Genomic DNA, 23,788 nt, shown 5'->3' with positions numbered 1-23,788 from the left:
AATTCCTTTATAACTTATTTAATTTCTTCTTTTGACACTGTTTTTTAAGATTATCTCTTATCTGTTCTTTTAATCTAGATATTTTATGTTTCTCTATTTTTCTATTTCTTTTGACAAATAATTGAGCATAACTGTAATAATTTAAAATTTTTCATTTCCATTTATTGAGAATTTCTACTTTTTATTTTTGAAAGAATTGCTAATTTGCTATTCCTTTTTCATTTTTTTGGATGAAATGAACTGGTGGCTGTCTATTTGAGTAAACTTCAAAAACAGCTTCTAGTTTTATTTATCATGTCAGTAGTCTTTGTTTTAGAATTTATTAACTCTTTGATTATTAGGATTTTTACTTTTGTGTTTGGTGAAAATGTCACTTTTCTATTTTTTAAGTTGTATGTTCAATTCATTAGATAGTTCTTTCTCACTTTTGTTGCTATAGAGTGTACATTTGGTTTCCTCCTTTATACCCTTCTACTCCCTTCCATGTTATTTTTATTTATTAGATACATCCTAGATTGTTCCTTAATATAATTATTTTTTATTTCTATAATAATTTCTTTGAGCTATTAATTCTAAGTCCTTTGTTCTTATTTCTATAATTGATTATGGAAGAAGGGTTGAGTGGGACAATCAATTTCATGAGCTCTTTGATCAATTAGATGAGTTTATAGGGCATAAGCCTTTGTAGGCATCTAATGGACACTCCAATGAAAGGGTGTACATGATCATTGGTGCCTTGTTGAAAGCACAGCAGATATGTCTTGAATGCTTTACCAGTGCATAGGACGGCCCCTAAGATGATCTGGTTCTCTTTGACTCTAGAGAAGACGGGTTCTTGTTAGAATCTGCCCCGTGTTCTAACCTATAAAGACAATTAACAAATAATTCTTCTTTCTCCTTTCTCACTATTTCTTTTTTTTTTTTCTTGCTTAGGAGACAAATTAGAGCATTGCAGAGTCAACTGGTGTTTAGTAGGGGAATTGCCTATTTCTTTCTTTTTTTTTGGCCGGGCAATGAGGGTTAAGTGACTTGCCCAGGGTCACACAGCTAGTAAATGTCGAGTGTCTGAGGCTTTATTTGAACTCAGGTCCTCCGGAATTCAGGGGTGGTGCTTTATCCACTGTGCCACCTAGCTACCCCAGGAATTGTCTATTTCTAAGAGGAGTACTGGGCAAAAATTATATATATCCACTACAACCTCAAATATTGGTATTCTATTCTAGGGGTAACATACTTTGGGGGCCCAGTATAAATGGATCCCCCATCATCAATTTAACTCTGTCCCACCAAATTCTGGTTACAAAAATGACCATCACAAATAACCAATAAATTTCCTATCAAAGTAAATAATAAAAAGAAACGAGGTATATTAGACAGATTAAGGTACACAATATAATATACCAGAGTTTGGGAGGAAGATAAACACCTCAACCCAATTAAGGAGAGAAGAGATTCAAAGGAGGATGGAGAGTGGGGAGTACCTCTTAGATTTCATAAGAGTTGTAAGTGCAGAAAGTCAATGAATAGGTTAGAGGCTGGCTCTCTCTGTACTGGCAGCTTTAGGAAGCTCTCTTATCCACCATTCAAAAGTTTGAACCCACTTCTCTGAAAATCTTCCAACCACCTGAAGAAGTACCTTCTTCAATCATGCAGGCTTGCAACAACATGACTCCCACAGAAAATCAAGAGTCACATTTTCCTTCACATATACAGGAATACTAGCTAGCCTTTTGGGCCTACCTGTTACACCAAGTTAGAGGGGTTGGGGATTAGACTTTCTAGAGAGAGGGAAGTGATTATCTGAACAGCGTTCCACTTTGAGAAAGAAAAGTCTTGCCCATGAGACCTCTGTGGCAAGAAGAGTATTAAGGGTTAAAATCATGTATGGGAAGGATGGGAGGGAAATAATATTGAGAACCCTCTGCCCATCATTATAGTGGGTGATTCGCATAATGCAGGTTCAATTGAAAAGTGTTTGTCTAGTAGTACCTAAAGGCATTTGCCTTTTGGGGAGAATCTAAACTACAGGGGCATTATGAGTTTGGGAGGGGTTGTGTAGAACTATGTGGGAGAACAAGCGATTCACCAAAATGTTAGAGTGGTGCCCCAGTGACAACCTTGAGTTCTGTTCCTTTCAAAGGGACCAAATGAAAAAAACATTTTATGAGTTTTCTGCATTTATTTGTGGGTTCCTGTTAGTCCATTGTGACTTCTACATTTTCTGTATGGTAAAATAAAGACTGTCTTCAACCCCTTTTAACCCAATCTTTGGAAACCTAGACACAAGCACCCTTCTAGGTGAGGACAATTAGCATAAGAGAAAACAACCTTTTTAAAGAGGCCCTGGAGTCTCCAAGGAGACGTAAAATATGGTTTATAATTATAATTTTTATTGCATTATGGTTTATAAAGGCTATGTTTAATATTTTTGTTTCTCTACAACTATTCATCAGTGCTTTATACTTTAGGATATGGTCAATTTTTGTAAAGGTGATTTGACTTGCAGTGATGTTTTCTTTAATATTCCCATTTTTCAATTACCAAAGTCCTGTTATATCTGTTTCTCACACTCTGTTCTAATCTTTAGCTTCTTTCCTACTTATGTGTTAGATTTTTCTTTTTTTGCGGGGCAGTGGGGGTTAAGTGACTTGCCCAGGATCACACAGCTAGTAAGTGTCAAGTGTCTGAGGCTGGATTTGAACTCAGGTCCACCTGAATCCAGGTGATTTGACACTTACTAGCTGTGTGACCCAGGGCAAGTCACTTAACCCTCATTGCCCCATTTTTTAAAAAAAGTACTTTGGAACCCCTGATAATTTTTTATATCATATAAGTCTTCCAAGAATTTAGTTATCTTTTAAATAATAATAGCTAGCATGTATATACAATGGGCCAAAAGTCATGAAGGGATTTCAATATTTAATAACACCTTTATTTTTTGTTTTTAATTTATAATACTATAACATAATGTACTATATATCAGAAACAAATTTATATTATGTGTGAAAAATCAAATCTTGTAAATGCTAAAAAAAAGGAATTTTCAAAAAGTTATTAAAACTCTGTGATTAAAAAAACAAAATAAAACAAACAAACAAAAAAATCCCACTGTGACTTTTGGCCCACCCTGCATAATACTTTATGGTTTTAAAAGCACTTTACCAATATTATCTAATTTTATTCTTGTAGCAGCCCTGAGAGGTAGTTGCTATTATTATCCCCATTTTACAGATAAGGAAATTGAAACATTTAGAATAAGTGACTTGCTCAGGATTACATAATTAATAAGTGTCTGAATTTGGATTTGAACTTGGGTCTTTCTAATTCACACACACATACACATACACATAAAGCTATTTCTTCATTGGATTTTCTCTCAAATTCCTCTCCTCATCCTTACTTTTCCAGCCTCTTCCTCCCCTTACTTAATTTTATTTTGCCTATTACTTTCTTTTAACTTATTTATGTAGCTTTAAAAATTAAGCCTTCCTTTTCACTCCTTCATTCCACCTCACCTCTAAGTTTGAAAAATCAACTGTGGCACCCTAGTGATAAAAAAATAATAATGTTTTTTTCTGCTGGGATTTTTTTTTTTCTCTACCTTTGCTTGCTCTGAATATCCTGTCCTTGAGGTGGTGCTAACTGCATGCCACTGAATCAGGTTAAAATGTAACTGGGAAATGTTTAACAAAATAAATTTTAAAATAGAATATTGATAATGTTAATATATGGTTTTCTAAATTAATATGTGGCTTTTAGGGATCTTTATGTATGGTTTAGTGGCCTCAGTTTCTATTTGAATTTAATACCAGTGCCTTTACCTCTTCTTTGTTTCTTTATTAACTGTTAGAGCCGGTCTTTTTCCCCTTTCAGGATGGATGTTCTTAGTTGTCACTTAGTTTTTTTGAGTTATTCAAGCTTTTTTTCTTTTAACCTTAAGGTTTTTTTTTCTTTTCTTTTGTCTTTTAAAGTCTTAACCCAGCTTTGGTTTTCTCAACAGGAATGGTTGGAAGTAATTGATTCTGTTCCAAGTTTACTTTTTCCCTATAGGTTTATATTAGACTTTGCAGGATAATCTATTACTGGTTGGAAATTAGTTTCCTTTGTCTTTCACATCATATTCCAATCTTGCCTTAATTTTCTCCTAGTTAATATGCAATTTTTTATCATGTTGATTAGGGATAAATGGTATATGATCTTTTTCTTCCCAGATAGTTTGCAAACTTTCTTCTTTCACCTAGGAGCTCTAGATCAAAGCTTTTAAAATTGTGGGTTGTGACCCCATGTGGGGTCACATAACTGAATGTGGGGATCGTGAAAATTTTGGCAACAGTAAAAGATTATGTGTACCTATTTTATATGCCCATATACCTGGGGTCGTGTAAAAATTTCTTGGGTTGAAAAGGGGTCATGAATGAAGAGTTTAAGAAGCCCTGCTCTAGATGATACTTGGTAAAGGCATTTGACTAAAGTAATTGGAGGTTTTTTACCCATCCACATTTTGTCTTCAATCTAATACTTCTGGGCAATTTTCTTTTATGATTTTTTGAAATATCTTATTTAGAGTTTTAAAAATTTATGCTCTAGTGGAAGCTTGATGATTCTTCAATTATATCTCTATGTCCTGTTTTATAGGTCAGTTATTTTTCATGAGATACATCACATATTCTAATTTTTCTCCATATATGTTTTACTTTACTCTGATTTTTCTTTTATGATTAACTTTTTTTTTTTGGATTAACTTTTTAAGTTCTATTTTCTCTATTATTTTCCCAGGGCATTTACAGCTATGTTTTCCACTCTTCCAAGGGTGAAGAACTCTGAATTGCTTTTGATAGCAAACTTTAATAGGAATGACTAGCAAAGGCCTTTGGCTGGTGTTCACTTCACCACCTTTTCCTCTCAAACTTTCTTTTATTCAGTGGCTTACTGAAATAACCAAACTGAGTAAGGAACCCTATAAATAAATAGGGTGGGAAGAGCAGAGCTACTGATTACAGTAATAGCTCACATTTATATAGTACTTTAAAATTTACAGAGTGTTTTCCATATCTTATCTCATTTGCTTCTGTCAGTAACCCTGTAAGGTAGATACTGTTAAAATTCCTATTTTACAAATGAGTTAACTGAGGCTCAGGAAGACTGATTTACTTAGGTTTACATGGCTAGTAAGAATCTGAGGCAGGATATGAACCTGTCTTTTCCCTTCCAAGTCTAGTACTCTGTCAGCTTTGTCACATTACCTCTAGGATTCTTGGTGATTGTCCTTATCATCTGTAGTTTCAAAATTTCTTTTATTCAGTAGCAGCCACCAGTCATCCAAGAGCCAGAATCTGGATTGAAGGCTGAGGAGGATACAAGAATGCTATCTGGGAAAGTCTGGGACTAATCATATAGTATCTTTTTTTTTCTTTTAATTTCCTTCAGGGATTACTATGCTAGAATTTCTTGCTATTCTTTTCTTTTGATTGTAGTTCTTTTATCTCACTTAACTTATTTCTTACTTTTTGTGGGGTGGAGGTGGAAAGAACCTGGTTTGGCTCCAACATCATACTGTACCTTCCTCTTTGCAACTGTTTAATATACTTTCCACATATCATATTGTGCATTATTGATATTTATATATATATGTGTATATATATATATATATATATATATATATATATATATATATATATATATATATATATATATATATATATATGACTTCCTCATTTTAGACAAAAAGCTCCACAAGGGGAATCACAGTATAGTAGAAACAATACTGTATTTCCAGTCAGGGAAACCTACATTTCCATTCAATTTCAATTCAAGCTCGAATGTTCCTTAGCTGTGTAACCCTGGGTCAATGACTTTACTTTTAGAAGTCTCAGTTCCCTCATCTATCAAAAAGTGGAAAATAGTACTTAAATTACTTCCCAGGTTTGTTGGGAAAGAAAGCAATTGTAAACCTAAGGTGCTCTCCAATGTGAGCTATTTATCTAAACTTTGAATTTTCTCTGGCATAGCATTCAGCACACTGGAGGTACTTGAGAAATTATCATTGAATTAATTTTCTGAGTAGTTGATCTAATTTTAGGTGAAAATTGCACTTATACCAAGTCCCGGACCCAAGGAATTGTTTTGAACTTAATGAAGGATGTTCTTGGGGCCAAGTAACATAGACAAAGTCTTGTTTTTCTCAGCAATTCATTGCCTTGTAGCTCTTGGCCTAGATTATCTCTCTGATTTTCAACCAACACTAAACAAGGTTCAGGAGTTATTGAATGGGACAGTATCCTGCACATTGGATCCTTGCCCCTCACTGTTGCTGAGAGCTACTGGCGCAGTTCATTGTGGCCTGTGACAGTTCCGCCCTCCTTTGACAGTAGTAGATGCCAACTGCTTTGAAAAGAATGGGGTGCTCAGGGCCACTTCTTAGATGAGTAGACCTTGGTTGCCTTAGAGATCACTTAGCTTTGCATGCATCCTCATGGTAACTGAGAAAAGACAAAATGTGCTACAGCTTACAGCGCTGAGATTTAAGATTTGCAGTGCTGGTGGCTGAGCCTTTTTTGAAGGAAGACTTTGGCGTTTTCATTTCTTCTTCCTTCTTGGCCCCGCTCACTTAGACATAAGGAAATTGCCTGGCATTTCATGTACTGAATAGGATTAGACAGGAGGATGTCCATTTTGTATGCAGGTATTTTTTTAAACCAAAATCTTAACCAACAACAAACATTTGGTAGGTGCCTTTTTTTTTTTTTTTAGGGCAATGGGGGTTAAGTGACTTGCCCACAGTCACACAGCTAGTAAGGGGTCAAGTGTCTGAGGCCGGATTTGAACTCAGGTACTCCTGAATACAGGGCTGGTGCTCTATCCACTGTGCCACCTAGCTGCTCTGGTGCCTTCTTATTCAAGGCATCGGGAATACAAAAATTTAAAATGAACCAGTTACCAGTTCCTGTCCTCATGGAGCTAACATTTTCCTAGGGAGGATATTATATTGGCACACAGATAAGTATAGTTAGTAGGAGGTAGAATGTGAGAGGAGCAAATGAGTGGTCCAGACAGTGGTCCTGGGAAGATTTCAGGAGGAAGAGAAAGTATTACTTAGGTGGGGTATACTATACAGTATACTCTATTTGTTGTTCAGTTGTGTCTGATTCTTCATGACACCATTTGGAGTTTAGTTGGCAAAGATACTGGAGTAGTTTGCTATATCCTTCTCCAGCCCATTTTATAGGTGAGGAACTGAGGCAAACAGGGTTAAGTGACTTGCCCAGGGTCAAAAGGTAGTGTCTGAGGCTGGATTTGAATTTAAAAAGATGAGTCTTCCTGATTTCAGGCTTGGTACTCTATCCATTGTGCCACCTAACTGCCCAGTATACTATATATGGTGTATTGATAGCTTTCTGATACCAGAAAGAATGAGCACATTAGCTTTTGAATCCCCCTAAAAACATTTAAAGAAGTTTGAAAAGTCATAGAGAGGCTGAAAAACCAGTGACCCCTCACATGGTATCAGAAAAGCTATGGGAGTGACAAGTACACTTATGTAGCAGTTTATAGGTACTCTCAAAGATGATGTTCTCTTAAATTTACAGCTGTTTGGACTTTAGTTTGCTTATCTTGGAGACATGGTCAGCCTAGAATCCAGGCCTAATTCTTTGGTTTTTATACTTTTGAATGAAAAGGTACTTTTCGGGGGCAACTAGGTGGCGCAGTGGATAGAGCACCAGCCCTGGAGTCAGGAGTACCTGAGTTCAAATCCGGCCTCAGATACTTAACACTTACTAGCTGTGTGACCCTGGGCAAGTCACTTAACCCCAATTGCCTCACTAAAACAAAAAAAGAAAAGGTACTTTTCTTTGACCATGATTGGTCGTTTAAAAAGCAATACTTTTTGGTGAATGGCTGAATAAGTTGTTGCATATAATTGTGATCAAATACTATTGTGCTCTAAAAAAGGATGAGCAGAATAGTTTCAGAAAAACCTGGGAAAACTTATGTGTACTGCTGCAAAGTCATGTAAAACAGAACCAAAGAGAACATTGCACACAGTAACAGCAATATTGTATGATGAAAAATGCTATCCATCTTGAGAGAAAGAACTGGTGGAGTATGGATACAGGTCAAAGCATACTTTTTTAAACTTTATTTCTTGGGGTGGCTAGGTGGCACAGTGGATAAAGCACTGGCCCTGGATTCAGAAGGACGTGAGTTCAAATCCGGCCTCAGACACTCGACCAATTGCCTCACCAAAAAACAAAAAACCTTTATTTCTCTTGGACTGTTTTTTGGGGGTGGGGTCTATTTTCTTTCACAGCATGACTAATATGAAAATAAGTTTTGCATGACAGTACATATATAACCTATATCAAATTGCTTGCCTTCTGAAGGAGGGATGAGGAAAGGGATGGAGGGAGAAATTTTGGAACTCAAATTTTAAAAAAATAATGAATGTTAGAAATTGTTAAGTAAAATATAAAAATTTTCAAAAGTAAAAAAAAAAAAAGCAATACTTTTCCTATTTCTTGATGTAATTCTTGTCACGCATGTGGAAGATCCTTATTAAGGCAATGCTAGCCAGCCAGTTCAATGAATTCCTGGTCCTAAGCCACTGCCAATTAAAAATGAAATACTTGTTTGAGATTCTCCCATTGACCATATTCATATTGGAATACTCTAAGCACAATATCATCAGAGTACCCTTAAACCAAAGCTGGGAGGAGCAAATAGAGGGGCAGTGCAAAAAAGGAATGGCTATGATTGGGAAGCGAGGGGAAGCAGCATTATTTAAAAATAAGGACGATATTGTGTTATCGTTAAGAAGCATCATGGTGCAGTAGCAGAGTAGAATGGCAAGTCCTAGTTTTAGTTTCAATTCCATCATTATTAATAGCTATGTAATCTCAGACAAAGCACATTTTCTGAGTTTCAGTTTCCTTTTCTGTAACATGGGATTAATAACTTGCTTCATTGGATTGCTGGGATCATCACATGAGATAACATTATGTGAAGACTAGTCACTAATGAGCTATATGGCTTTAAGCTTCAATGTCCTCATCTGTAAAACTATGGGTTTGGACTACACGATCCCTAAGGTCTCTTTTATCGTTTTATGATTTTAGAATAATTTGAAAACTGTAAAGTAACATGCTAAGGTACTATGAGAGAATCATTATAATTAGTGATGATCATTGGTAACCAGTGAAGCCCAAAACAGAGAGATATATGTTCATGAAAGCATTTGCTGTTATGGAAGGTGTCTGATTCACATAGTGAGGCTCTCCAGATGATCCTCTTGCACATGACACTGTACTGATTTCATCAAGCCCCAGAACACTGTTAAGCAGGAGTTCTAAACCTTTTTTTTGTGTCATAGACCATTTTGGTAGTTTGGTGAAGCCTATGGATCCCTTCTCAAAATAAGGTTTTTAAATAACTGAAGATGTTAACTTTCAGTTAGTGATCAGTGGAAATGAAATAATATTTTTCCTATCCAAATTCTAACCCTGAAATGTATTCATGGATCCCATGCTATTGAATCTTCCAAGCGAGAATCTTAACCAGAAGAGTCCAGTCTAACTATTTGCATAGGAAAAAAACCAAATAAATGAAGAATGCCTATTTTCTGGACTATTAAAGGAAGTTGGATAGATAGTCCATAAAAGTGGTCTTTCAGTAGGTATGTCTTGAAAAGACATTGCAGATAGTCCATAAGCTAGATCTAGATTTGAATAGGTAAAAGGAAATGATGTGTCTTGCATTTGGGGAATTGAATAACATATTCATTTATCCCAAACTTATTTTTGGGGTGGGGTGGGGCAATGAGGGTTAAGTGACTTGCCCAGGGTCACACAGCTAGTAATTGTCAAGTGTCTGAGGCTGGATTTGAACTCAGGTCCTCCTGAATCCAAAGCCAGTACTTTATCCACTGCGCCACCTAGCTGCTCCCTGAGTAAATGTAATACTAGTATGATAATGTGATGGCAAGGCAGCTCTGAAGTGGCTGTATATTTCATATATCAGCTAGTACCCTGCTATTGATTGATGGTCAAGGACACCACCTGAAGGCATATTTTTGAGTCATTTTATTCTGTTTCATAGCTATAATCCTAAGAACAGAACTGAATGGAACCTGGGGCTTCCTCTTTTTGTCTTCCCCTCAAACAAGTTTGTCTTTCTTTGCTATTGTTTGTAATCACCAGGTATGATTCACTATCAGAGAAAGAGGTTGGTGGGTCCCTGTGGCAAAATATCTTACTCCCCTACATCATCTAGTCTGTGTGTGTGTGTGTGTGTGTGTGTGTGTGTGTGTGTGTGTGTGTGTGTGTGAGAGAGAGAGAGAGAGAGAGAGAGAGAGAGAGAGAGAGAGAGAGAGAGAGAGAGAAGAGAGAGATGGGGGCGGGGAACGGAGTGAGGAGGGTGAGAGGAGGGAATGGAAGGCAAAGTCCTGCCCCAGATGGTCCAGGTTTTTGACTCTGCCCCTTTCTAGTTGGGAGGGGACAGGAGTGAGGACACAGATAGCCAGGCATTATAGTGACACCTAGGGGCTAAATAGATTTATACATGTATATGCAGATTAACATGTATGTGGGAATCATGAAACATTATGATTTCTAAGGATTGTCATAAAATACGCCATCAAATGGATGTATGACTGGTAAAGGAAATTAGTGGTTAATATAGTAAGAGCGATGTATTTGAACCTATGCCTCTAACATATTAGGTGGAAGATTTACTGGGGGACTTCAATAAAAATTGCATAAAATGAGAAGGCGTGAATGAGTTACTATTGGCACTATTGGAGGGAGAAAAAAATAGATGAGATTGGCGATCTATAACATTAATTGAGCACTCATTCTCTGCTGAACGCTCATGTGCTGAGGGGATACTTTTATAGTAATCATAGGAATAATCTACATACTCCATGATACATGGAGGAAATATGAAGTGGGCAAGGTTGGTTTTTCTCTAATCAAAGCCTTTCCTGATGGACTAAAGCTGCCTCTCGTATAGTGTAAATATGCAAAGGAACTTTGCTGTTATGGCGAACTCTCAGTGTGAGAATTTTCAAGTGACTTGCTAAGGAGTACTCAGCTATTGTATGGGGGTAGAAATGATGCTAGGTCTTCCTGACTCCAAGCCCAGTATTTCATGGACCCTTTTCCTTTTCCTTTCCTTTCCTTTCCCTTTCCCTTTCCCTTTCCTTTCCTTTCCTTTCCTTTCCTTTCCTTTCCTTTCCTTTCCTTTCCTTTCCTTTCCTTTCCTTTCCTTTCCTTTCCTTTCCTTTCCTTTCCTTTCCTTTCCTTTCCTTTCCTTTCCTTTCCTTTCCTTTCCTTTCCTTTCCTTTCCTTTCCTTTCCTTTCCTTTCCTTTCCTTTCCTTTCCGTTTCTTCCTCCTCCTCCTCCTCCTCCTCCTCCTCCTCCTCCTCCTCCTCCTCCTCCTCCTCCTCCTCCTCCTCCTCCTCCTCCTCCTCCTCCTCCTCCTCCTCCTCCTTCTTCTTCTTCTTCTTCTTCTTCTTCTTCTTCTTCTTCTTCTTCTTCTTCTTCTTCTTCTTCTTCTTCTTCTTCTTCTTCTTCTTCTTCTTCTTCTTTCCATGCATAATTTTCCTAGGTAGCATTGCACATTACTTCACATTCACCATCAAAACTGTTAGGAATCTTAGAGCTCTTCTGGTCTAAGCCCCTCATTTTACAGTCAAGGAAACAGAAGCACACTGAATTGGTGACTTAGAAGGCACTTAGTGAGTAACTGGCAGGACATAGTCATGCTCAACCAGATCTCTTATCTCCAGTTCTCTTTTTTGCTACACTGCTTTTCCTTCAGAAAGACTTTTAAAATAATCTTTTTTTTGGGGGGGGGGATGTGGGGGCTAGGATCTATGATTTTTTTTTCTGGGTAATCATTTTTTAAATAAAAGGTCAGTGACACTGCACTCTCGAATGTCAAAGATCTATGATTTCTTAAGTATAGAGAATTCCAGGTGTAGAAACTCCCCATACAGATGCAGATTGGCAACTCAAGTAATTTAATCTTAGGTTTTTTATTCACTGAAAAATGAAGTGACTTGCCTGTGTTCCATAAATATACTTTTATTAAGTAGTTTCTTATTATGTGCCAGGCACTGGGCTAAGTCCATGGGATAGAAAAGGCAATAACATGGGTCGTTCTCTTGACCTGAGATCCTAACTGGGGGGACAACATGTAAACACCTATGTCCACACAAGATATATACAGTGTAAATGAGAAGTCACAAAACTAGCACGTGATATATAGACAGGATTTGAACCCAGGTATTTCTGATTTCAAGGCCAATCCTACATTATCTTTTCTTTTTTTTTTTTAGTGAGGCAATTGGGGTTAAGTGACTTGCCCAGGGTCACACAGCTAGTGTTAGGTGTCTGAGGCCGCATTTGAACCCAGGTACTCCTGACTCCAGGGCTGGTGCTCTATCACTGCGCCATCTAGCTTCCCCTCTACATTATCTTATATTAAAAAGAGATATTAAAGGTGGGAATACATAAGAGGCTTTTGGTGGATATATTTTGGGGGCAAATATTAGTGGGTTTTGATGACTGAAACGTCGATCCTGAAAGGAAAGCTATCTTAGTAACTATAAACACTCATCCTTCCCAAGCAAGAAGTCAGTAGAGGAAAGCTACGGGCAAAGAACCATCCTTGCCCTCAACCAAGATGGCTATCGTGGCTTCACGTGGGGCTCCGCCTCCAGGCGGCTGGGGGAAGGACGGGGCGGGGCGGAGCGGGGCGTCACGTGGTGCCGGCGCGAGCTGGATGCATCCGGGCTCCCGAGCGGCGTCGCCTCTGGCAGCTCGGGGCGGCTCGGGGTGCTTGGCCCTGGGGGGAAGGGAGGGAAGGGGGCGGGCAGAGGAGAGGAGCTAGTCGAGGCCGGCGGCTGGCAGGGAGGCTGTCGGCCTAGGGGAGGCTGTGCTTGCCGCCGGAGCCTGCCGGGGATCCCGGCCGAGGTAGGACCGGCGCCTGCGGTCCGCTCCTCGGCTGCGGGGCGAGGTGCGTGCGGTGACAGCGCCTGCTGAGCATGGCGAGCTACCTGCCTCCCTGCGTGGTGGACTGTGGCACCGGGTAAGAGCCGCTCGTCCTCGTCCATCCTCGCCCCCGCCTCTCCCTCGGCCTTCCCCACGCTCTCCATGCCCCTCACCTCGTTGTACTCCGGTCGCTGGGCGCCACCCTTCCCTTGCCCTTCGCCCCAGCTCCGCAGCCGGAGGCGTCAGGTGCGTGGGAAGGACCCTCACCTCCCCGCGCCCCTCCCTCCTCCATCCCATCCCATCACTGTCTCCATTCCACCCCCATCTCCATCCCCATTCCCATCCCCTCCTCTCTCCCATCCTCCACCCTCCATCCTCAGCCTCAGTCCACCTAACCCTTATCTCCTTCCTCCACTGCCTTCCCCACCTCTATTTCCATCCCCATCCTCGTGTGTCTCCCATCCCTCTTCCTCATCCTCCGTCCCCTAGCCTCTGTACTTAATCCCCCATCTCCATCCCTGTTCTTACCTCCCTTCCATCCCTTTCCCCATCTTCAACTCTTATTTCCATCCTCATCCCCACCTCTCTTCTACTCTCCCATCCCCTACCCCCCATCCCTTATTCCTGTCCTCATCTCCATCCCTGTCCCCATCCCCATCCCCACCTCCATCCCCTAGTCTTATACCCTTCACTTACTTAAACACATGAGGAAGGAGGAGAGTACACTCTTTCTCTCACAATTTTTTATCTTCCTCCTTTTCACCAGGGAACTTAATTATTTCCTCCCTACCCTTCAAAGTCCGATACTTACATATGCCATTTACGCTTTATCCATGTGGCCACAGGAAATGGGCATTCACTGAACACGTGGAGAGAAAAAATATATTAGGTCAGAAATGTAGTGAGATAAGTAGCCAGTTTAACAGTGTCTGTACTGTGTCCCTTTTTCCACATCTTAATGGATCAATAGTAGGATTAAAGAAGGGATTCTTAACCTGGAATCTGTGAACTTTTTCCCCTTAATATTGTGATTACTGTTTTTCAATAAAATTGGATTCCTTTGTAATCCTATGTATTTTATTTTATGCATTTAAAAACATTCTGAGAAGTGGTCCATAGGTTTCACCAAACTACTGTGTCCATGACAAAAATGGTTACGAACCTCTGAAATAAAGGGACTTTGTCTTTTAGCCTCATTGCTTTCTCATCTTCATACATGGTGAGAATGTGCTGTATTTGGAATGAGTTAACCTGAGTTGGAATTCTAGCTCTGGTACTTACTACCTCTTTGACCTTGGAAAGTTATTATCCTGCCTAGGCCCCAGTTTCTTCACATGCAGATTTTGATGGTGTTGTACTATACCTCCAAAATTCCAACCCCCAAATCCAATGATCTGCGACTAAATATTGTTCATTCACTGGGTAGAAAAGGTGTTTCTATCATTGGATTATTTTCCACTTACTGGCCTTAGTATTCATTAGACATTGTGAATCACTACTGTTTGTGTTACTTCTGTTCCTTATTTTCCCCCTCCCTTATAGGTTAAATTGCAGTTTCTGCTGCTTCCATATCACTGAAAGCATCTTGGGTAGTATGATCATCTAACCTACTCTTACTCCAGGACCCCACATAGATTTGGTTCTCGAAGGGTTCTTGGAGGTCATCTAATACAAGTCTTCCTTTTGTAGATGAAGAAACTGAAGGCGAGGTGACTTAGTTAAGGTTACACAGGTAACCAGAGCTGGCATTTGAATGCAGATTCTGACTCTAAATTCAGCATTTTTTCCACTGTCATACATTTTTTCTGATGATTCCTGTCCACTACTCTTCCAATGAGATGAATATATCAAGCTATTTCCTACTCTTCCCCTCCTACCTCATCCTGTTCCAACCTTAAAACAACATACTCTAACCTATTCTGGTCCAATATGAAAACCACATACTCTAAAGGCTAGTTATTACAGAGCTCCCATCTTAGGTTTATTTAAAATACTTTTGGGGACCTTAAAATATCATGGGTGAAAATGACATACTCCATTTTTGGGAAAGCTTTTTTTTTCCTGATTAGAGTTTTTAATTTTTTTTTTAACTTTCAGTGTGATTACTTCTCCTAAAATAGTACTGGTAAGAAGATTCTATATTTGAGTTTGTAAGAACTCAGCTCATTTGAATTCTGAGGAATTCATGTATTTAGTTGACTGAGCTAGTCTGATTTAGACAGGTGATGATGGTGATGAAGTACTAAAAGTAAATTAATGTCCTCTTGATATATCTTCATATAATATATAATTTTTTCATATACACACATACTACATACACACATTCAAATATAAATATATTGAAATTACCAAGTCTATATGTATTTGTATAGGCTTGGTATTTGAAAATTTTAGTTTACATATGAATGAGGTATGTAACAATAGCCTGGTATTACACATTTAAAGGACTTTAAGGAAGTTTTAAACCATTTTTGTCACAAGATATCTCTTAGTATAGTTTTCACAGCCCTGATTTCTTTGGATTTAGATTTTCTCTCAACTTTGTGGCATGTACTTTTTATAAAGTTTTCAACAGTTTATTTCAATCTGATCATACTTTCCTTTATATTTTGAAACTAGTACTTTTATTTAAATAGATATTTTCTATGCTGACAGTTATCCCTGAAATACAGTGTACTGGGAGTTTTTGTAGGTTTTTATTCAGAAGTTAATTTGGTATGCAAAACACAAGTGTGGGTCAGTATTGTTAAAACTCCTGGGAAGAAATTGTTGGCTTCCTCTTTCTTTTACTTTCCCTTGGAGTGTTGTTTTCCTCAGTGGAGATCAGAGTGAGTGAAGACTGTAGAAAAAGGTCTTTAAAATAACAATTTATGATCTGTTTTTGGAGAACTTTGATTTTATTTTTGGATTTGTAATACTTTTTTTCATCATAGCCATTTCTGGAAGATAGTAATAAAGTCTACTGCTAGACTTTTCATGCCTTCATTTCTTGTTAACTTGAGTATCCACTTAAAATTTGAATTTTTTTGGGGGGAGAAATGCATGTCACCATCAACGAAATAGTTTTTATTTAATTGCTTCACATTCCCAAACTGCTACTCACTTCTGGCTTTTTTGAAAAAAAAAAAAAGAATTAAGAAGATGTGATCTGTACTATTTCAGTGAATAAATAAAGCTATTTCTGGTGTAGTTATTATTCCAGTGCCCAGAAGTAATAATGTTGTCAGAGTTTTTCCCAGAAGGTTTGAAAGAGAGATGCTGCTTTGGTAACCATTGTGGGGTTTTATGAATTCCCATCCAGCATTATATTTCCCAAGTGACTAAAACTTTTTAATTTTTCTAGGATGAATGAGTTTTATTTGACAGCTTGACCTTTTCCCAGCCTTTGAGTTCAAGAATAAAATATTGTTCTATTGTACCTTACATGGGTTGATTTAGAGGATAATTAACTCAATGAGAGCAGTGATAATCAAGAGCTATTGGGTATATAACCATATATACCTATGTCTATATGTATTAGAGTTCAAATGATTTCTTGGTTTTCTTTTCAGCCTACCATCAACATCAAAGACCCCTGTAAAAGACTATGATATTAATGTTTTCATATAATATATACATTCTCTTTTAACAGTAGAAGGAATTTAAGACTGCCTGAAGGACCAGTCTATGTCACTTGATGCAGTGCATTTTTTTCATCCATAAGGCAAATAGAGAGAATGAAAATTTTTTATTTCAAAGTGTAATTAAAATTTTTATATCAATTGACTCTTTTATGTTTCTAGTGTTAATGACTACATAAGAATGGCTAGTTGTTCCTTGATTCATTTCCCTTGAAATGTTGGGTGATTTAATTTTTTTTTGAATCTATCAGTAAAACAAGGACATTTTTTTTAATTGATCTTGATTGGTACATGTCACTGAAACTATATTAAAGGAGTTACAATTCACTTTCTGAAGAATAATTATTTGAATTAATTTCAAGTTACCTTCTGCTTAAAGTACATGGTGGTGGGAGGCATCCCAGTTCTGTATAAATATCAAGTTGACAGCAGTCAGAATAATCCACCTGACATTGCAGAATTAAAGAATCACCATGTTACTTCTATTAAAGAGGCATTGTAGAAAAAGGCTGTTAAAATGTTGGAGGGAATGGATTAGATGATGCTATTAATACCTTTCAAACCATTGCCAGACTGAATGGGGACCTAATTATAGTTTTATGTATATATTGGCATTTATTCCATATCTGCTGCTTTTACCTTCTTTAATTTTGGAAGTGTATTAGAGATGAGAAACCTTGGAAGGTAGTAGTCTTAACTGGTAGATTTTTGGCATCTTACTGGCATACAAATGTGGATCTTTAGTTCATTTTTCATGTTATCCATATTTTTTGTATTTATATGTAGGCACTGAAAGTCATGGATTTTCCCCCTTCTTTTCCTTGATTTTGCTGGTTCTGAATTTTTGGGTGTTTGTACAATTTTCTTTCTATGTGGTAGTTACAATTTATGGTAGGGATTCTTAAACTTTTTTTGTGTTATAAACCCTTTTGGTAGTATGGTGAGGTTGATGGACCCTTTCTCAGAATAATGTTTTAAAATTAATAAAATACATGGAATTAGAAATTTTAAAAAATGTTAAAATATGGTTAGCAAAATATATATTTTTAAAAGTTCATAGATCCTAGGTTTAGAACCCCTGATTTATGGTATTTAGATTGTTGGCTATACCTCCTCTTCCCCATTTAGGTTAAAACTCTTTTGATTAGATTTAAAAGACACCAGGTCAATGTTGTCTTACTGGCCCTTGTTAGATCATGTTATTCCTGTATAGGAGTTAGTCATTCCTGTTTTTTTAGTTATGGTCCTGAAATGCATATCCCATTTTTATACTCCCATCTTCCTAAGGAGATGTTAACTTTGAGATCTTCCTTTCTCTTCTGAAGCTCTTGCTTTTTGATGGGCAGCAATAATGAAAATCTCCTTTATGTTCCCATGTTTCTTACTCAACACTATAATTTTTAGCAATACTTTATGGATTCTTTCTGGCAGAATCAATTGTACCATGTCAGTTATTCGAATTATAGAATAGTAATTTGCTTCGACATATCTTGAGGCATTCCGATTGGATATATTTCCATAAGAAGGTAGCAAACTTCTCTTTTGTTATCTGGTTGACAGACATAGTTACCATAATCCCCCTAAGCTGGGAGTCACCAACTATAACTACAAATCTCATCTTCTTTTGATTCTTATTGTACTTTTTTTTTTTTTTTACATATAAGGTATTTTATTTTTTCTGTTACATGTAAAGATAGTTCTCAACTGTTTATACAAGCTTTACAATTTCAGATATTTCTCCCTCCCTCCCCTCCCTCCCCCCTCCCCTAGACAGCAGGTAATCTGATATAGGTTATATCTATATATCTCTATACATATACATATATATATATATATATACATATATATATATACATATATATACACACACACACATAATAACATTAATCCTATTTCTGCATTAATCCTGTTACAAGAGAAAAAATCAGAGCCGTGATGCAAAACCTCAAAATAGAAAAAAAAAAACAACAGCACCCAAAACAAAAGAAATAGTATGGTTCAATCAGCATCTATACTCCACAGTTCTTTTTTTTTTTTTCTTGGAATTGGAGATCCTCTTCTATCATGAGTTCCCTGGAACTCTTCTGTACCATTGCAGTGGTGAGAAGAATATAGTCCATCACAGTAGGTCAACACTCAGTGTTGATGGTACTGTGTACAATGTTCTTCTGGTTCTGCTCATCTCACTCATCATCAGCTCACGTAAGACCCTCCAGGTTTCTCTGAACTCCTCTTGCTCATCATTTATTACAGCACAGTAGTATTCCATTGTATTCATATACCACAACTTGTCCAGCCATTTCCCAATTGATGGGCACCCCCTCAACTTCCAATTCCTTGCTACCACGTAAAGAGCAGCTAGAAATATTTTTGTACATGTGGGTCCCTTTCCCCCTTCCATGATTTCTTTGGGAAAAAGACCTAAAAGTGGAATTGCTGGGTCAAAGGGATTGTATCATTTTTTACTGGAAGATTTCTCTGGACCCACATTATCATTCCTTAGAGTACAAGTAGCTTCTTTTCAGTGGAAACTGCTCTAGAACTCTTTGAGAGCAATCTTGTATCTGTTTCTTAGCCTCAAATGTTCTGGGGTCCTTTTTTTTCTTTCCTTTCCTGTGATTTCATTTCATCTTTAATCTTACTGGTGCCACATAGGCTTTTTCCTACCTCTTAAGATAGTTTGTTTGATTTTGTTTTCACATCAAAGTGTGTGTGTGTGTGTGTGTGTGTGTGTGTGTGTGTGTGTGTGTGTGTGTGTATAGAAAACTTCATTCTTTCTGATTACCTGGACAATGGAAAGGTGTTCTACTGTAATCATTGACCCATCTACCTACTGTCTTGCTTCATTGAGATCTATATATGTATGAAAACATGAGAGAATAATAGGGTGTTTTTTTTTTTTTGTGAGGCAATTGGGGTTAAGTGACTTGCCCAGGGTCACACAGCTAATAAATGTTAAGCGTCTGAGGCCGGATTTGAACTCAGGTACTCCTGAATCGAGGGCCAATGCCTTATCCACTGCACCATCTAGCTGCCCCAATAGGTTTGTTTTTGAAGGTGATTTTCTGCAGCTGACCATGTCTCTACAATCACACAACTCTCAAGTGTAGAAAATATAAGGTCCTGCTTTGTCTGTTTTTAGTTGCTTTAAAAAATTAAAGGCAAAACAAAGTAGAGCTCTAAAAGCTTATGTGCAGTAAGTTATTTTCTGTGCCATAGAGATATTTATCTTTCTTCATTGAGCATTTGAATAGTAACATAAAATGAGGCATACAGGATATAGTATGCTTACCAAAGCTTTTCATTGATATTATTGATGTCCTGTTCAGAGTCCAAATAGAGAATTCCTTATCACTGTGGAAGTTTTCTAAATGTTCCTGTTCACAGATGACTTCATATTAATTGCTTTAAGCCCTGGAAATAACCACAAAGCTACTCTTTAGTAATATCCATAATTATTTAGAAGAAACTGGTTTAATATTTCAAGTTGGAGAAAACAAAGTGAATAAAAACACATTTTTCCAGACCATGAAATGTGGTGAGATAGTATACTGACTTACTCCACGAGTAAATAAAATGAGATATAACTTTAGGGTAATGACTGTAGGCTTTTGAACTAGTAGAAACTTTAGAAAAACCACTTCATCTAACCCTCTTATTTCATAGATGAGAAAGATAAGGCCCTGAAATGCTAAATGATTTTCTGAGTTCTCACATTTTTCTCAAGTAGTAACAGACTTCAAATTTGAAATGGGTTTTCTGTCTCCAAATCCGTTGTCCTTTATACTACTGCTTGTTGCTACCTCCATATATCTTGTCCTGGTGCTGCTGATAAAGTCAGCTGGGTCCAGAGTTGGATAAAGCAAGGAAGAAATTGTGCTAGATCACATTTGGGGACCTATATAATGATTTCTAAACAGAAATTCTAAGTAAAAATCCATATCTAATCTTTTGTTAGAAATAGGTTTCAAGCAACATAGAGGATTAGTGTAGTGACTTTTAATATAAAGGATTAGTGTAGTGAACCATGCTCAAAAACCTGGTAATAAAATCATTAATAAAAACTGCTGGGGGCAGCTAGGTAGCACAGTGGATAGAACACCGGCCCTGGAGTCAGGAGGACCTGAGTTCAAATATGGCCTCAGACACTTAACACTTACTAGCTGTGTGACCTTGGGGAAGTCACTTAATCCTCATTGACCAACCAAAAACAAAACAAACTGCTGGGAAAATTGGATAGTTGGAAAGGAAAAAAATGGGTTTAGATTCACCTCTTCTACCATACCCTACACTATTATATTTTACAGAACATTTTAAATAGTTGTTGCAATAGTAGATGAGTCATAGATGATCATATAAATAATCTAAGTATTTTTAAAATCATAAAAATGGAAAAGGAAATACATATTTTTTCTTAACTATGAAAAGGCAAAGCGTTTTTATTAATCAGAAATAGAAATCATTGGATATAATATTTGATTTTGATTATATAAATATGAAAGGATTTTATATAACAATCATATGTTTAAAAATGAATGAAAAGAGATTTGTTGGGAAAAATATTTGGAGTACATATCAGATAAAGTCAGCCAGAATCCATAAATAACTAATGCATATTGTGTAGGCTTATAGATTTAAAACTAGAAGGGACTTTAGAGGTCATCATGTCCAAACTCCTTTTTTTACAAATGAGAAACTGAGGACCAGAGAAGTTAAGTGACTTACTCAAGGTCACACAGGCAATAAGTAGAAGAACTGGAATATGAACTCAAGTACCATGCCCTTTCTCCTCCTATATCACAATAGTGATCTATGAGAATAGTAATACATATTCCCTGGTGGAGCAGTGATCAAAGGATACAATTTATGAGACATACAGAGTACTAATAACCATATAAAAAGATGTGCAAACTTTCTGATCAGATGAATGCAATTCAATACAACTTTAAGAAGATACAACCTTAATACTCACTAAAGTTGCCAAAATTATTAAGGAAGAATTATAAAACCCAGTGTTGGTGTGTTGCAGGGGAACAGGTATTTTTTTTGTTTTTGTTTTTTTTTAATTAATAAAGTATTTTATTTTTTTTGTTACATGTAAAGATAGTTCTCAACCTTTGTTTATACAAGCTTTACAATTTCAGATTTTTCTCCCTCCCTCCCCCCTCCCCTAGACAGCAGGTAATCTGATATAGGTTTTATATATATATATATATATATATATATATATATATATATATATATATATATATATATATATATATATATATATATATATATACACATATAATAACATTAATCCTATTTCTGCATTAGTCAGGTATTTTAATAAATTGTGTAACAATAGATTGCTGCAAACTTTGGAAAGCAATAGGTAAAGTCACAAAACATTTTACCTTTTGACCTGTTGATTCCATTTCTAGGACTCTATTAAAAAAACACAAAACAAGCACTTATTTGTATATAAATGTAAAGAGCTTCATAATTTTTAATAGCAGAAAATTAAAAACAACCTATGTGTCTAAAATTTGAAAAATGGCAGAATAAAGTATGGCATATTATAGACATACCTACATAAGGGCTTTCTATGCAAAAATCCATGTTAGGTGCTGTTAGAAATGATAAATGTAAAAAATCCAAGGAATTCTTTGTTGCTGGGATTTTACATAGGTATGAATTTTTTTGGAGATCAATATAACTATTTGCATTAAGTTAAAAGTCTGGCCATCCTTTTTGTTCTAATGATTCTGTTGTTGAAAATACCATGAAAAGGAAACAACCTGTTCGGTCAGAGCCTGATTCAAGTCAGGCACTTGGTAGTTCATGTTCAATATTGGAACAGATTGAGACACTGCTAAGTCATTCAACAATTAACCATAGAAGAAAGACATTCAAAAAGGATATGCATTGAGGAGATTCCTGCTGATTTAGCTGAATGAAGGTCCCTTGCCTATGAGTTGACCATGATGATCTGCCAGCCAAGCATTAGAAAGTACCTCAAGCTCCTTGTAACAGTTTTTTTTTTTTTTTTTTGGTTAGCTTAGCCCTGTAGTCCCCTGAGCCAGTTTAGCTTCAGGGATAGATTTAATGCCTATTAAGAAAACAACTAGCCTAGATTGCATGGGAGAGAGGGGGTAAGATATTTTTTCTGTTTTTGTTTTTTGTTTTTGGCAGGGCAATGAGGGTTAAGTGACTTGCCCTGGGTCACACAGCTAGTAAGTGTCAAGTGTATGAGACCGAATTTGAACTCAGGTCCTCCTGAATCAGGGCTGGTGCTTTATCCACTGTGCCACCTAGCTGCCCCCAAGATAGATATATATATATATATATATATATATATATATATATATATATATATATATATTTTTTTTTTTTAACCACAGGATCTGTGTGGACAAAAAGTTCACAGCTGTTCTATTTGGAATGGTGAAAAAATGGAAGCAGTATAAATATCCAGCATTTGGAAAAAGGTTGAATAAATTATGGTATAGTAATGTAATAGAATATTATTATATCATAAAGAATGATAAGACATGTGCAGGATACAAGGACATAAAGTGATGCAAAGAAAGATGAGTAGAACCAGGACTCTACACACATTGTTTATAACTATCTTACAGAAGAATGAAGAAAATTCTAGGGACAACCTTATGACACACATGTTCATTTATTTGGTTCTACCTTGTTAAATGCTAAAGGACTGAATGTTTGTTAGTTGGTGGTTATTAATTTTATTAAGTTAACAAAAAAGAATTTCAGATTTACCTAAAGTGCAAGAGAAAGATGGCTTTAAGTAAGCTGTGGTATATTACTAAAGATGACTTTGTGTATGAAAGGGTATCAAAGACCAGAAAAGGAGGCAGACCAATTTGTGTAGTAGAGATAGTATAGAGACAGCTACATTGCTACAGTGGTACCACTCAGATTTAAAAAACAAAACAAAACATCTTCAATAATCCCCAACGTACTTCAGAACATTTATTTGAATGGACCCTATTTTGAAAATTTAGTAAAGATCCAGACAAGAACTTACAAGGAGGAATTTTAGTTTGTGCTGGTACAACAACCCAATACCAATGATGTCACAGATATATCTAAACATCAAAATGAAGTTCTCTTTGCATTACTTTCATTGGATTTCTCATTTATGGTTTTAGTTTTCATTTAATAGATATGATT

General features: G+C 36.8%; 1 protein-coding gene across 2 annotated transcripts in view; it reads left to right on the top strand.

The window, feature by feature from the left end:
* The first annotated feature begins 12,798 nt into the window (after nucleotides 1-12,798).
* The window catches only part of ACTR3B (actin related protein 3B), a 106,473-nt gene continuing 95,483 nt past the window's right edge, over nucleotides 12,799-23,788 (top strand). The window contains exon 1 of one of the 2 annotated variants that reach the window (XM_043968261.1): nucleotides 12,799-13,086. In XM_043968261.1, the coding sequence (XP_043824196.1) occupies nucleotides 13,043-13,086 (44 nt within the window). In that variant the 5' untranslated portion in view covers nucleotides 12,799-13,042. The remainder of the gene's footprint in view (nucleotides 13,087-23,788) is intronic. The other variant, XM_043968260.1, reaches the window with a different exon arrangement.

This window comes from Dromiciops gliroides, chromosome 5 (assembly GCF_019393635.1).
Source record: "Dromiciops gliroides isolate mDroGli1 chromosome 5, mDroGli1.pri, whole genome shotgun sequence".
NCBI classification, from domain to species: Eukaryota; Metazoa; Chordata; class Mammalia; order Microbiotheria; family Microbiotheriidae; genus Dromiciops; species Dromiciops gliroides.
Note: the sequence above shows the minus strand (reverse complement) of the source record. Positions and strands in the feature narration are given on the sequence as shown.